Here is a 15,890-nt window from a genome sequence, read left to right on the forward strand (position 1 = left end):
TCAGGTACAATGCACACCATCATGGCACCTTACCTTTCTTTGCTGTCTCCATCTCTTCCTCAGTCCAGCGAGAACTCTCGTTCATCTCCATGGAAGCTGAAAGGGAGACAAGGCCATCAGTGGGAGTCCCACAGAGTGCGTCCCCTGCAGCTGGCTCTGAGCCAACAGAGGCCTAATTCCAGCTACTGCTTACCACAGTGACTGATGCTCATGCTGGGGGCCAGGTGCTATGCACATGTGCAGGGGTGATCCGAGATCCCCATTCCCAGACAAGGAAACCGAAGTGACTAGGCACTGGACCACAGCTTCTGCCTCTACATGCACTCTGCTAGAAAGGGGGTAGCCTACCTAGGGACATGGTCACAAGGGTAAAAGAAGGATGATGGACAGGGACCGCAGGTAGACGAGGCCCCACTGTGCACAGCACACCATTTCACGCCTCCTGAGCTGCAACCCTCTAAATCCTAGTATCTAGAAGCCCACAGCCATACTCCAACCATGACCATAAAAATGGCTCCTCTGCATCTGTCCAAGTCCCATAGCGACATCACCATGACTGGGGACTCCAGTTGTGCTGTTGACTGTTACAGTCTTCCCAACTTGTCCAAGGACAGTGAGGCCCCTCCGAAGAGACACAGCCAGGCTCAGGTTGGGCAGAGGTGGCTTTGTTTGGACTACACACTGCTCTCCAAACTGCTCCCCAGGTGGCCTGCCTCAAGCCCAGCCATGAGCCCCCACTGACAGGGGACTGCTGGTAACTGTGCCAGGCACAGTGTGCTCTATACAAACCAACGGACAGAGTCAACAAATAGCTCAAGGCAGGAAGGGAATGGAATGACAATCTCTCTATTCCTGGCTACTCCTGGGCCTCACAGGCCACCCTGTCCTTCCAAGGACACCCCCAAGGGAAGCTTCACAGAACAAGGGTAGAAGATTCTGGAGCAGCCAGAGATGCCCAGGGTGTGTTTTTCACCCCTCAGCATCATCCTAGCATAGGCCAGAGCTTACAAGACTCTCCTACAGGAAGCGTGCCTCTGGAAAACTTCCACCAAGCCAGTGGGGCTGAGTTAGAACCCAAATTATATCAGTGACTTGAGGTAAGGAACACAACCCCGGAAGCCCATATAATATGTAAAATAAAGGCCCAAACCGCCTGTCTTGGTCTGTGGAGTGAGGCCCTAGTGGGGTCTCTGAGAAATAAAATAGGTCTCCCAACACTTCATCTGAGAAAAGACCCAGGCAGCCAAGATGTCCTGCAGCAGAGGATGAGTACGTACTGCTGCCCCTGGTGGCTGTCTCTGGAACTACAGCTCAGCCTTTTTGTCAAGCACAGGCAGGATAAAGCCCCTCCAGGACAGAGACGAGGGAAACCAAGACCCATAAAGGTACAGGTACCACTGGGAAACTGTCCTCCTAGCAGGTAAACTCACCCAGCTCATCACCCAAGGAAATGGCCACAAGGCTTAATCTGATTTAACACAACAAACCTGGCCTGAGTGGGGGAGGGGTGAATGTTCCAGCCTCTTCCGGGTCCTAAGCTTTGCCTGTGTCCAGGTTCTAGGCTACTGGAATCTTACATTCTTTTTGGCTGTAGTTTCTCTCTGTGCATGTGCAGATGCTGAGGCAGAGAGAGAATGCCCCAGGTCACAGTGAGCTCAGCAGCCAAACACTTGGACCTGAACTCCAACCACAGTGATCCAGGTCCTCAGCTATAGGGGGTTCATTCCAACTTCAAGGACTACTAGTAGGAGCCAATCTCCCCGTGTCCCAACCCCTCCCAGTCCCCAGCCCCTGCTCACCTAGCTCTGAATTCTGCTGCGGGGTGGCAGCCTCTTCATGGTTGGCTTCGTTGGCCATGGAGCGGGTGATGCGGCCTTTGCGGCGGCCTTGGCTGTTGGCAGTTTTTCGGCCTTTAGAGGTCACAGTCTCTTTCTCATCATTGTCCTCCCCAGAAGTGTCATCTGTTTTCTCCCTGCAAGCATGGAAAGGAGACCAGGAAGGCTTAGCCAGGACTAGAAACCCCCGACCTTTGGGTCTCTCCATCAGAACTAAAGAAAGGAAGAGATGGCGCAGGCCAAAAGAGGGCACTGTGGGCAGGCAACCCTCTGCAGCATTACCTTAGTATCAGCAGAGCAGTGGGAGCCCCTCCAGGTCATTTGACTCCACATGTCAGCAGGGACTCAAGTGGTGCTCACTGCTAGGGGGTCTTTGGGACTCTCCATGCCCCCTTTTACTAAGCCACAGAGGACTTAATTCTGGGCCTCCACAGAGCAATCTGTCAGGGTACCCAGGACACATGCCTGGGGAATAGCAGCCCAGCCCAGCTGTATGTGTAGGTAGGGGGTGGCAGCACATGACCTGGGAACCCGGCTTCTCAGAAGCAACTGGGGCAAATTTATAGCCTCTGTTGCCCATTCATCTTCCTGAAAGATGCTGGCTGGAGCCGCAGAGACACGGGGGGTGGGGGGTGGGGGGCTGATATGCACAAGCCCATCACAGGCACCTGCAGCCCCTCCACCTTCCCCAACTAGCTTGGGGTTATCAGGTGCCGATGGGGCTGACTATGATGGTGGGGGCCGCCAGATGCTTGCATCCATGTTGTCCTCCAGAGGCTCTTCAGCCCACTCTCCCTCTTGGACCGTAGGGGCCTTGGGGGAGAGGCAAGGCTGAGTGCCAAAGTGGCTGTCTGGATTTATGAGTCCAGGAGCAGGGCTCAAATGAGCAATCAGTCTCCTAGGTCTCTGGGGAGCTGCCGGGAGGGCGAGGGAGGGGTGTAGAGCAGGGGCTAAGGCTTCCGGGAGGAAAGGCCTGGGAGAACTGACAGGGGCTCCAAACTGGCGCCAGGCTCCACTCCCCAGGGCCCAGGTGTGAGCTGTGCAGTTGCAGGGCCTTACTTGCTGAGCTCCTCTTTCTCGTTATCCACGTCCTGCTTCTCCTCCTCCTTGTCGGCCTCCTTCTCCTTCTCCTTCTCCTCCTTCTCCTCCTGGCTGCTCCGTGCCATCTGCTGCTGCTGTTGCTGCTGCTGCTGCTGCTGCTGTTGCTGCTGCTGCTACAGCCCAGGGAGCAGAGGCAGGAGGGAAAACGGGAGACAGGTGAAGCTGGGGAAGGGAGGGACGGTGAACGCAAAGGCCAGGGCAACTGAGAAGCCAGCCAGGTGAGAGGCAGGAGTCAGAGTGAAGTGTGAAAAGCACCATGCCTTGATACAGGGGTTCGATTCCTGCCTTCTCCACTGAGTCCAGTGGAGTGACACCTGCAGAAAGGCCTTGGGGAGGGGTGGCAGGGGGACAGTAGGTGAGGTGCAGACAGGCACCCCAACACAAGGTGTAGAGGGAGAGGAAGGGAAAGCTGCCCCCATTGTTCCTTCTTGGCAGGAAAACATAGTGGTACACCTAGGGCCTTGTCTTTTACAGGACTAGACTACACAGGGTACAGACAGGGACATCGTGGCACACTGGTGCATAAAACAAGCGCCTGACTTGTTCAGTCACCATGGGCTCTTGAGGCTACGCTGTCTATTCGGGATCATCAGAATCACCCTCCCTACTACCAAGAACTCCAAGTTCCTGAAGAAGAGGGGCCAGGGCAGCCATTCTGTCCAGAAGCAGCCATGCATGACTGCTGGCTCCTCAGCTGGGCACCAGATGTCTGTCAGCCAGTCTGGGCCCTACTTTCAGATCCTAACCCTTCATACAGCCCAGGGGAGAAACCTCATTCTGGCAGACAGAGTCCCCTGAAGCTGGCACTGAACGGGTTTTCTGTCAGTTCAACAGTGCCCCCTTTCCATGTGCTCAAGGTGAGCCATGGAAACGGGGGGGGGGGGGGGGGGGGAGGAGAACACAAAGAGATGAAAGACAGTTCAGGATGAATCCCTGCTGCCTAGCCTGCACTTCACAGGCATTAGCACATCTGGCCTGAGCTGTCTCATGCAGAGGCATGGTACCCAAGCCACTCAGCTGCATCTCCCATACCCACATGGAGGGGCTGTAGCTCAATGTCTTCAGAGGCTCAGGTGGGGGGTCCCTGCAGCCTAGGCTAAGCCCCTGTGGATGTGGGTGACAGGAGAGGGCAGACTGCCCTGGTCAGAGATTTACTTTTCTGCATAACAGTGCCTTGGCCTGAATGAAACCATGTGCTTAGTAGTCCCTACTGGCTCCTGGGAGACTTGAAGCGGATGCTGGGCCCCTATGACCAGCTCCTTGAGGTTAGCAAATCACAGAGCCCGAGAGGCTGGCTGGTAGTGCTGGCCACCTGTACTTAGGGATCTCAGGCTTGCAGTACCCACATGGGCAGCTGTGAGCTATGGTTCCTGATGCCAAAAGCTGCTGGACCCTAACCTCACCAAGATCACCATGATCCCTGGCTAGAGGCAGCATCAATATTTGAAATGTCCCAACTTAGAAGTAGTGGTGCATACCTATAACCCCAACACCTGGGAGGGAGAGGCAGGAGGATTGCAGCATATTAAACAGGGCAGCCAGGGCTACATAGTGAGAGCCATCCAAACAAAAGCAAAATAAATTCCCAGGCGGCTCCAGTGCATCCCCGTTACAGACTGGGACTTTAGTCTAACTGGCAAATTCTTCTCTAATGGTGGGTTTAAAGGACATCAGGCTGGACAACCCCTAGCTCCAAGGCACCCACGTAGCTTGGCTCTGCCATTGTGTGAAGAAATAGGAATTGCCATATGCCAATAAAGCTTTATTTACAAAAGCAAGTGATGGGGGGCGAGTTTGGCTGCAAGCTGACTCTAGGCTAACTCTGAGGCTCCCTATGTCCACCAAGCCCCTTGCAAGTCTACTGCTGGGGTCCTCAGATCAGTAAGGAAAAACTTCAGGGTGTTTATATTGCATGGCAGAAGGGCTGCCCAGACTTCAACCCCAGCTTGGAGATCAGATCCAGGAGAAGCAGGCTTAGAATGCCACCATCCTTCATGACTCCTAAGCTTGCAGTAGCAAGCAACAATTTATCAGTTATGGTCAGGGTAACCATGTATGCCCCCACCCTCAGATCACAGCACTATGGACATATAGTGTATGTCTATAAATGCTGTAGGGCAGTGAGGTCTGGGTCCTAGGCTTGGCTCCAGCCCCCCACTGGAGCCCCTGAAGGTTTCTGTTCATGACAGCTGTAAGAACAGAAGCCAGCTGACAGCATGCCTAGGATGAGACTGTGTCCTCTCATACCCTTTGAGCTTGCTCTTCCTAACAGCCCTGATATTACAATTGTTCTGAGAATAAGAACAAGACACACAAAGAGATAAAGCAACCCATCCAAGGTCACACAGCATTTCCTAGCAAATTCTATAGCTAAATGAGAACTCCACCACAGCCTTGGGGACTCCGGGTTAGTGGACCGGCAGCACACACTATCTATCTCAAACAAAGTCCTGTCTACAAACGGGTCACCAAGGCCTCCAAAGTGTGGAGCCCAACCCTATAGAGCATGCTCTGAAGTGACAAGGCCAGGACTGAAGAGTTCTGAGGGAGATCAAAGGGAAGATTTTCATGGGGGCACAAACACAGCTCTGCCTGGCATACATCCCCAAGACCCTCCTGCATGAGGAAGCAGGCTTGGACCCAGCCTTGCAATGGATCTTCAGAGGTCTGTGGGACCACGGGAAGGCATTTGGGAGCTGCTGGGTTCCGTCTCAGCACCAAAAGTAAACATAGGAGAACTTGTCAGTTCACAGCTATACTAACATTCATTCATTCATTCATTCATTCAACAGTGTACTACTAAGAACCAACAAACCAAATGCCCCAGCATGTGAGTTAGTTCCAAGGGCTTCCTGCGCAGGGAAAGGAACCTGAGAGGTTGGATGGGTGGAAGGAAATGGGGTGAGAGCAGAGGAAGTACACAGCAGCTGGGGGTAGCCCCCCTCATGCCTGATCTGAGTACTCCCTCCCTCCCTCCCAGGGAAACACAGCAAGGGTGCAGGCTCAGCCTTAGCAAAGGTATGCTGAAGCTATCTGAGTTTGTGGAATAGTGAGGGCCAACCATGATGCATGCCACCTTGTCATTACAGAAACACATGCCTTATGGTTGGTTTGAGACCAGAGGGATTCTACTGTTTTGTTTTGAGGCAGGGTCTCACTATGTAGCCCTGGTTAGCCTGAAACCTGCTTCGTAGACCAGACTGGCCTCGAACTCAAAGAGATCCATCTGCCTCTCCCTCACAGGTGCTGGGACTAAAAGTGTGCACTGCCACAACAGGCCAGAGCTCAGCTTTTAAACAGACACGAGGGGCTACATCATGAGATGCCTCCAAGGTGCAGCTGTGTGGCCACTGTGATCTAGCTGGCCTAGGACTGTGAGGTCATTCCCGCTGCTTGAACAGTGAGGCAGGATGTGGTGTATGCTCCAGCAGCCCTCTGAGGCCCGACTCAGGCCTGACAGGAGTAAGAATTTACATAGTGGCAAGTGGCACTTCATATACACCTCAGAGGTTCCCAGCACTAGCTGTTCACACTTTCCTGAGCTGTCTGCTGTGAAGATACTTCCACAGAGCACCATGGGACACGTGCCCGGGAATCCATTCATCATTTGTGGTGGCCCAATCTTGGTTTTTTGGGGGTGTGGGGAGGAGTTCCACAGAACTTGGGATGGAACCCTGAGCTTTGGCTCAGGTTAGTGCTTTACCCTTGTGCTATACCCCCCAGCCTCAAAACCCCATTTTAAATGAACTGGGGGCTGGGGGGTGAGTCATGGTAGGGTTGCTGGCTAGTTTAATGTCAACTTGACACAAGCTTGAGTCATTTAGGAAGAGGGAATCGCTATGGAGAAAATCAGAATGGCCTGTGGACAGTTCCACATCTGGGCTGGTGGTCCTAGGTGCTATGAAAAAAAGCAGGCTGAGCAAGCCAGGGAGCAAAACAGTAAGCAAAAATGGCCTCTGCTTCGGGTCCTGCCTCCAGGTACCTATCTTGAGTTCCCTGACTTCCCTTAGAAATGGACTGTGCTTGGAACTGTAAGCTAAAATAAACCTGTTTCTTCCAGGTTGCTTTTGGTAATGGTGTTTAGCACAGCACCAGAAACCCTAACTAAGATGGTGGGCAAAGAAAGACACTCTCTGTGTAAGCATAAGGACCTGAGTTCATATCCCAGCACCAACATCAAAAGCTGCACATAGCTGTGTGCACCTGTAACCCCAGTGCTGGGGACAGGGGACAGGGGGCAACGACACAAAATCACTGGGTATGCTGACCGCCAGCCCCATTCCAGGCTTAGTGGGAGACTGTGTCTCAAGGAAATAGAAAAGTATGATAGAGGGGACACTTGCCAATCTGCTTACAGATAGACAGACAGACACATTACCACTCCCTTCTTGCCTTCAGAAGAGGCCACTAGGAGTCCCTGGCTGAGGTGTTTACACCCAGTGTGCCTTTGCCTGGCCAGTTCCTTCTTACTGCTCAAGTCTGGCCCTCATGTACCTTCTAGAGAAGCCCTTGGGGTCAGATCCCTGAAAGCTGTTCTTGTCCATGTAGCCCCCGGAGGACCTCAGCAGTCCTCCACATCACCTCAAAGTGGCTGTCCAGAGACCGCATGTGTCTTGCTCACAGTGAAGTCATCAAAACAGACCCAGACATGGGCAGCAGGGCCTTCCCTGATGGGCAACTCCCGCTGCTACTGATCTGGAAAGCAGTAACTAGCTCTTGGGAGCACCAGGGTGATGTCTGTCCTAGAGTGATGGATCGTGTCCAAGCAACACTGACACTCCCCACCTCCAATGCGTGCTGTGTGTGCGTCCTGGCCCAGGCAACCATCTTGAACCTTCCTCATTTCCCATAGAAGTGACCCATCTTGCTCTACCCACAGAGTTCAGCCTCTCCAGCCTCCTGGGCTTCCTAAATGCCAATCCTGAGCAGATTCCCTACTCAGCATGGAGCTGGGCAGGAAACCAGGGGCGTCTGCTCAGCTGAGCCCGAATTGGCATGGGTCTGCCTTGCCCTGAACATATCAATAAAGCAGCTACCCGGCCTGCCACAGCCTGGCTCCAAGGATCTACGAGCCCTAGGCTAGAGGTTTCTTACTAAGGTCTGAGACATAAGCACATTCCCTCACTGGTGACCAACAACCAAATGGCCTAGTCAGGGCTCTGTGGCTTGGTCTGACACACAGGGCCTATCCATCAGCCTCTGGTGACCTCACAGACAAGGGGTAGCTAGCTGGTCCTCAAGGAAAGACAGCCAACCATATACTGCCCTGGCCTGTCTGGAGCTGCCCTGGAACAGCCTGCTAGTCATACTGCTCCTGGGCAGGCAACCTGGACCCAGCTTGGGAACAAGGTCATCTGCCCCTTGGCAAGCAACCAGAAAAAAAGCATGAGGGTGAGAGAGGAAAGGTGGATGACGAGGTGAGATGGGAACAAAGAGGAGGTGACACAGGGTCACAGAGACAAGGACAGACAGGAAGGCAGCCAGACAGGTGACAGAGAGAAAAAGGATGAGAGCCCAGAGCAGAAGCCATGCACAGCAGCAGAGAGAGTGGCCAGCATGTGTGGCCAAGCTCGGAAGAGGGTCAGATATGATAGAGGGTCAGAGGGGCAGCTGACAGAACGCCGTGGGCCAGGAAGTGAGGGCTGACATCAGTGAGGACAAAGCCTTCACCACCAATGTCCCCCTCAGCCAAGAGAGGCTGGCCTAGAGGCCAGGAGTCCAGGACAGACTTTTCCTGTCTCATGACCTGTCTCTGCAGGAAAATGCTCCAGGAGACCTGGTCTTAGGGACACGCCTGCTCAGTCATAGGTCCCTCACCACCACAGGAAGGTCATAGCATCTGTCTTCTGGTCATGGCTGGGCATCTGTGGGCTCTGGGTTTAGGATGTAGAGATCAAAGTGTTGTGACACCACAGCCTGTGAGTCTCCTCAGGGCAGACCTGGACTAGGGACTAGGAGTGGCCATCAGACTGTTGTCCAACCAATGGGACAGCTTGGGGGGAAGTGCCAGAGGATGGTCCTGACCGTGCTCCCAAGAACGGGGGAGGAGGTCACTGTCTCCAGAGTCTATGCCTGAGCCTGAACCCTAGATAGAGGCCAGAGTAGCTTCTAGAATGGGAGCCACCCTGTTAGTTAAGCAACAAGGTGAGTCTGCCATTCCAAACGGCCAGCTACGCTCCTCACCCATGGGTGGCTGAGGTCAAGGAAAAGCTCCCTCTTTTTTTAAAAAAGATTTTATTTATTTATTATGTATACAACATTCTGCTTCCATGTATGTCTGCACACCAGAAGAGGGCACCAGATCTCATTACAGATGGTTGTAAGCCACCATATGGTTGCTGGGTTTTGAACGCAGGACCTCTGGAAGAGCAGCCGGTACTCTTAACCTCTGATCCATCTCTCCAGCTCCCGAGCTCCCTCTTTCTTGACCCAGAATATAGGCAACCATTGGCTGGGTGGGCTGAGAGCTGACAGGCCACTGGTGGCCACCACTGATACCCAATAACTTCCATGAGGACTTGATAACCTCTGTGTTTTTTAAGTGTGTCCACTGAACAAGCACTAACACAGGGCAGGTGAGGGACAGACAGGGAAGGATGGGTTACAGAGGTCCAGGCCAGCATGGATACCTCGGGGCAGTTGGAAGACACTAACATAGTAGACACCTCCAAGAGACCTGGCCAGACAGCCCTGCAGGGAAGCACTTGCTACCCTGTCCTTAGCCATCTCAGCCTATGTAGGGACACTAAAGAAAGGACCCTAAGGATGCCTGAGGCTCACCTTACCCTCCTCCCACCTCTTTGCTCTCTGCTTGAGGGCTAGTCCCCAGGGCTGAGATTCTCGGAGTCACTAGCAGCAGGTTCTGAAGAACTATAGAGCTTGGACCGGACATTCTGACCACCAGAGAAGGGGGTAAACCACATCTCCACAGACATCTATCCCAATGTGTTCAGAAGGGCTTGGTGCTAAATGCCCAGATGTCCCCATGGTCACTTCTCTGCCTCTGTTCCTCTCAGTTCAATCCCACCAAGGCAGATATGGAAACAGTATGGGGCTGGGGGAGGGAGGGTGGATACAGGACACGTGTGTGGGCTAGGCAAGGAGGCAGCCAGCTTAGGAAATGCAACTTCTCTATGGTGTCACAGCAGCGGTGTGGCTGACCACACCGCTGATCATTGTAGCAGGACAACAATCTTCCCTCAGTTCCCACAGCCAAAGGAGTGAGTCTGTCCCCTGGTCTGTCCCCTGTGGATACCCCATTATCTACACTCCCAGCTCTCTAAGTAGAAAGGGAGTCACCAAAGACTTCTTGAACTGCTGAACCACTGTTATTATGGCCACTAAGGCTCTCACCACCATCATCACCATCAGCATCACACTGTGGTGACTTAAATGAAATGGTCCCCATACCCTCAAGCATTTGAACACTTGGGTCCCAAGTTGGTAGCAATGTTTAGGGAGGCTTAGGCAGTGTGGCCTTATTAGAGGAAGTGTGTCACCAGGGGCAAGCTTTGAAGCTTAAAAGCTACCTGCTATCCCCAGTTTGTTCTCTGCTGGGAGCTTGTGGCTCAAGATGTAAGCCCTTAGCTTCCTGCTCTTGTCATCACATCTTCCATTTGCCGCCATGCCTCTGCCATGATGGACTCCTATCCCTCTAGAAGGGTAAACCGGAGTAAACTTGTTCTTCTGTAAGGTGCCTTGGCAATGGTATTTTATCACAGAAACAGAAGGGTAACTAAGACAATCACTATCACTGCCACCACCAACATCACATCACCACCATGACCACCATCACCAAAGATCATGACCACCAGCATTATCATCAAAACCATCATCTCCATCAGCAGCATCATTGTTACCACTGCTGCCATCATCATCACCAGGAGCACTACCACCATAGCAGGCAGTAGCATCTATTCTATTTTCTATAGGGCTGGGAACGGAGATTTAAACAGGGCCCCATGTCTCCTTAGACCTAATGCCTCCCAACCTCACCATGCTTTCTGCTTGGTATCTAACTGACCTTTGGTCTATCAGCCTAGAAAAATTCCTGAATGCCCCAGCAAAACCTCTAGTCTATCCACTGCTCTGTGCCACAGAGCTGTGGGATCACACATCTGTCAGAAGCATGAGAAGGCCAGCTCACTGTGGGCACATAAAATGAGCTGGAAAACCACAGCCACAGACCAAGTCCAGCCAGCCATCCTTGAAGTTTGGAATGGACAGAGACTCAGCCCTGGGTGTTTCACTGAGCATGCACACACCAGTGTGTTTGTGTCTGTGTGCACACGCCTATGCAGGACAGATGTCAATCTCAGGTCTTGTTCCTCAAGAGTCGTCCACCTCATATTTTGAGACTGAGTCTCTCTCTAGGACCTATAGCTTGTTGATCAGGTAGGCTGGCTGGCCAGCAAGTCACGGAGATCCTCCTGTCTCCACCTCTCTTCCACTGGAATTACAAGTATGTGCTACCATACCCAGCCTTTGGTCTGAGCTCTAGGGAATGAACCTGGGTTCTTACAATTACATAGCAGACACTTTATCAGCTTGCTGGCATTCTTACTGGGGTGTTTCACTTGTCTCAGCAGACTGGCCTCCGGGTCTGCACTCTGCTTAAGTTAACTGGGAGGCACCTGTTTTGTGGGACAGCAGTCCCTGCTCTTGATGGTCCATCCCAATATACCAGGGGCCTGACCTTTGCCCATCTGGGAGAGGAAGGTGGCCAGCACACAGCCTCACTCTAACTCCCAAACACCACACTCCCAGAATCCCTGGCCATTGTGTAGCAGGGTCCTATGCATTGCCTGTATTTACTTAACGTCTTCTAGAGATCAGGCAACTTTTCCTAAAGGTGGACAGTGACACTGTAGGTTGCAGGCTGTGCAGTAATGGCTGTGAGCCAATAAAGCTTTATTTATAGAGACGGAGAGCAGAATGAAAAGCTGCCAGCTGCTGGCACTCTAGATATCAAGGCATGAAAACTGCATGGTGACCACTGACTATGTCTCCTCTCAAATATCCATTAGTGAAGAAGCAGAGTTCAGAAAGTTTTGTGATTTACCCCATGGTCCTGGGCAGCCTTGACTTTGTGTGGGTGTTTTTTTCTGCATGTATATCTCTACACATGTATGTGCCTGATACCCATGGAGACCAGAAGAGGACACCAGGGACTAGAGTTACAGATGGTTGTGAGCCACCATGTGGGTACTGAAAAATCACCCTTGGGTCCTCTGTAAGAGCAGCCAGTGCTGCCCTCGGCCCCTACCCCTGCCGCCTTTTTTTCTTGTTTATTTTTCAGACTAAGTTTCTCTGTGTAGTCCTTACTGTCCTAGAACTCTGTAGACTAGGCTGGCCTCAAACTCACAGAGATCCACCTGCCTCTGCCTCCCAAGTGCTAGGATTACAGGCATGTATCACCGTACCCAGCTGTGCCATGCTCTTAACTGCTGAGCCATCTCTCTGACCCTGAATGTGGCCTTTTAACCACAAGGACTATGAACCAGGGATGCCCCCGCTAAGACAGAAGTGGCTGCACTGCCAAAAGTCCTCTTCAAGTCAGATGCCATACAGGGACCCCTAATGGTGTATAGTGCCAATCATGAGGGATTCATGACCACCCAGCAAGTGACTCTTGAATGCAAGGGCCTGGGCCCCAATGCCACGCAACCCACACCATCTCTTACCTGACCCTTTCCTCGGCGCCGGTAGCTCCGCCTCACCAAACTCTTGTAGTTTTCATTCTTCTTGGTCAGATAGTAATACAGGACACACTCAGCCACTGTCTGTGGGACAGAGAGAAGATGCTGAGGAGTGTTGCATGGAAAATTCAGAGTAGGAGCCAGAGGCGTGAATTCAAATACTAGTTCCTCTGATGACAAACTGGGTGACCCTGGCCAATCTCAACCAGCTTATATGATCATGCTAATCAAGTGTGTTATTTTGAATGAGAAAGACACAGGACAAAGCCTGGCATGGAGTGACAATAGAGAGTCACAGGCTATCCACATAGGTCCTGTCCTTCAACTGTAGGTTGAAGTGATGACATCACAACAGGCCTCAGGTACATAGAGCTCCATAAACCCAGCCTATGCCACACAAGGTTCTGTGCTCCCTCCCTGACACCTGAACAATCTCTCCCAGAACTGAAGTATCTGGGACAAGAAGTGTCAATGGATGCATGTGCCTGAGATGTCCATTCCTGTCATTTGACCTAGTGCCAAGCCAGAGAGACCATGAGGACTGTGGGGTGGGACAGACTCCAGACACCACTGTGCCCCCAGGGTTCCCCAAGCCAACCCTAGCCCATACCCACGACCCACCAGAGAAACCGTGTGCTTGCCAGCCCAGGCAGGTGCTAACCTCCCTATTGGCCTGGCAGTGAGTAGTAAGATGACAAGTCCAACCTAGATGTCAACCTAATTTGCTGTCACACTGCCTGGCCTTACTGGCCTTTAGCAGGCAACTCGTGTCCTAACCCAGCCTCATCTAGGCCCTCAGAGTGCCTCTCCCCCTCAGATTCCCATTCTCTACCCTCCCCCGCAGCCTTACTCAACCTCTAATTTCTGAGGCACCCTGTCTCTGTGGAGCCCTAACCTTAATCTAGGACTATTGAGCCGCCTACACCCAGAAGGACATATCACCAGTCAGGTAGGATATTTATAGGGCTGGTTGCCAACACTGGTTCTTCAGGTCCTGGATCCCAAAGGGTCCCAGAAAATATCAGCCCCCACAACAGATTTAAGGAATGAATCCTGTGTCCTACCTCCCACTGGTGAAGGACTAAACACAAACTGCAGCCCTCAAGGGTGGGCCACGGTAGTCTGGAGTGCCAGGCCCACAGAAGCAGCTGTAGCACATAGCCAGAACTGCCACGTGCTCACGTGCTGTCCGCCAGCCTAGTGTGTGACCAAAGGCCAGATAATTGCCCTCTGGTGACAATGTAACTCCTTGCCAACAGGAGGCAGAGCTAGAACAGAGTGCCAGGCTCAGTTTTAGGGGACACAAGGGATTCAAACATCAATTCTGCATGAAGGTTTATTCAGAATGAGACATTTTAGCCACACACCGGAAGTAGTATCCGAAGTGTCAGGAAGCCCACAATACCTATGGCCTGGACTCAGGAGGCCATTCCACACACAGTCCTGGATGCAGGCCATACCTGGCCACAAAGCCTCAGATGGAACATGGCAAAACTCTCAGAACTGGCGCCCACCCCAGTGTGCTGGGCAAACAGCTATGTGATGCCAGTCCCCACAGCTTTCCTAGGCCGCCTAGGATTGAAGCCTGAGGCTCCTCCCCATCCCGGGTGGGGCCTGCATGGTTTTTCCCCCGAGGAAGGAGGCGGAGGCAAGAAAAAGATGGAGCTGGCCAGGGAGACAGAGGAGGGGCATGTACTCCACCCAGCACAGATACCAGCCCTGGGGAATGCATGGCAAGCCAGTCTAGTGCCTAGTACTGCCAGCCAGGAATGGACACTCACCTTTCTCTCCAGGAATGAGGCGATCAGGCCAAAGTTCTTGGGGTGCTGCATGAACCTGGAGGAGGAGAAAGACAGGCGTTGAGGCCAGACCGAAGTTGAGGGAGGCCCCACAAGACAACCAAAGCCGAGAGTGCCCAGACGCCTGCCACCCCAGCCTGGCTTGGCGGGCGCCGCCCCACTAGTAGATCTTCAGGGCGTGGGAAGGGCTGCGGGGCAGGGACCAGGGTCCAGGGCGTTCCTCTGAGTGACTCACTGGCTGTAATGCCTTTGAAAATACATTTGTTTGTCTTGCCGCAGGCTTCCAGGAAAAATGAGGACACGGCATTCAGCTTGCCAGTGGGGTCCCCCCCCTACCCAGATCTGCTTTTGTGTCTTTCTCCAGCTGGGTCTGAGAAGCTGGGCCTGGTCTGGCCCAGCCTAGACCAACCTATGCCAAGCCTGCCTGGATGAGGCCAGGCCAGCCAGGCGATAAGGCCTTCCTAGTACTGGAGCAGAGCCTTGGATGCCCAGGAAAAGCCAAAAGTGGCTGGAGCCGCAGGGGGTGGCGGGAACTGGCGCCAAGCCACCAGCTTCCTGCGAAGGCTGAGCATTACTGGGAAAGCCGGCCAGCTGAAATGTCAGGGCCAGGCAGCCAGGCAGCCTTGGGGGGTGGGGATAGGGTCAAGGCCTGCTCACACCCCAGGGGTACTGAGTGGCGTCATTGGGCCTGTCCCCTTGTCTCTAACAACTTGCCACCACCCAGGTATCTCCAGGGCAGAAATGGCTGCCAGCAGTACTGGGCTGTTCCCACCAGAGCCTAGCCTGTGTTGGGCTGCCCCGCCTGGACTCCAGGTGGCTGGGCAGCAGGCCAAAGGCCCCTCCTGCTCCCCCCGCCAGACACTGGGGAATCCGGAAGGGCCTCTTAGCTCTTCCCAAGGAAGCCATGGTAGCAGGGCGGCAGGATGGCGGGCTACCCTGCCAGGGCCCCGCCCACCCAGGTGGCAGGCAAGCCTGGGGCACCTACTCTTGCTCTGCCCCTATCCCTTCTACAGGGTTTCCCCAGGCAGTAATGGGCCCCAGGAAACCAGGAATCAAAACTGAGACACTTCAGGGCATTTGTCCCTCGCCCCATCACCAGTTCACTGGAGACAGGTAGAACCAGGCTTGATGATACAACTTGTAACCTAGAAACTCAAGAGGCTGAGTCAGGTGGTCAGCCAGACTGGACTACAGTGAGTTCAAAACCAAACAGGACAATTAGGTGAGACTTTATCTCAAAAGTATAAAAGAAAAAAATTAAATCATGTGGCTCAGAGGTTGCCTGTCCTCAGAGGTTCATGAGATCCTGGGTTCAGCCTGGCACTGGGCACTTCATGCCGCTGCCAAGGAAGTTTACATGGAGTTCTACATCTATGGTTCAACTTATCCCAGGTCAATAAGGTTCCAAAAGGAAGTCACCTGTACTAGGGGCTGAGGCAAGACGTTCCAGAGTTCCA

General features: G+C 53.1%; 1 protein-coding gene across 23 annotated transcripts in view; it reads right to left on the reverse strand.

Annotated features, from left to right (window-relative positions):
- Positions 1-15,890, reverse strand: part of Ncor2 (nuclear receptor corepressor 2) — a 160,456-nt gene that overhangs the window by 49,722 nt on the left and 94,844 nt on the right. For 22 of the 23 annotated variants that reach the window (XM_035443336.1, XM_035443333.1, XM_035443334.1 and 19 more), the window contains 5 exons: positions 14,416-14,470; positions 12,620-12,718; positions 2,895-3,049; positions 1,800-1,972; positions 34-96 (listed from right to left, as the gene is read on the reverse strand). In XM_035443336.1, the coding sequence (XP_035299227.1) occupies positions 34-96; positions 1,800-1,972; positions 2,895-3,049; positions 12,620-12,718; positions 14,416-14,470 (545 nt within the window). The remainder of the gene's footprint in view (positions 1-33; positions 97-1,799; positions 1,973-2,894; positions 3,050-12,619; positions 12,719-14,415; positions 14,471-15,890) is intronic. The other variant, XM_035443337.1, reaches the window with a different exon arrangement.

This window comes from Cricetulus griseus, chromosome 4, assembly GCF_003668045.3.
Source record: "Cricetulus griseus strain 17A/GY chromosome 4, alternate assembly CriGri-PICRH-1.0, whole genome shotgun sequence".
NCBI classification, from domain to species: Eukaryota; Metazoa; Chordata; class Mammalia; order Rodentia; family Cricetidae; genus Cricetulus; species Cricetulus griseus.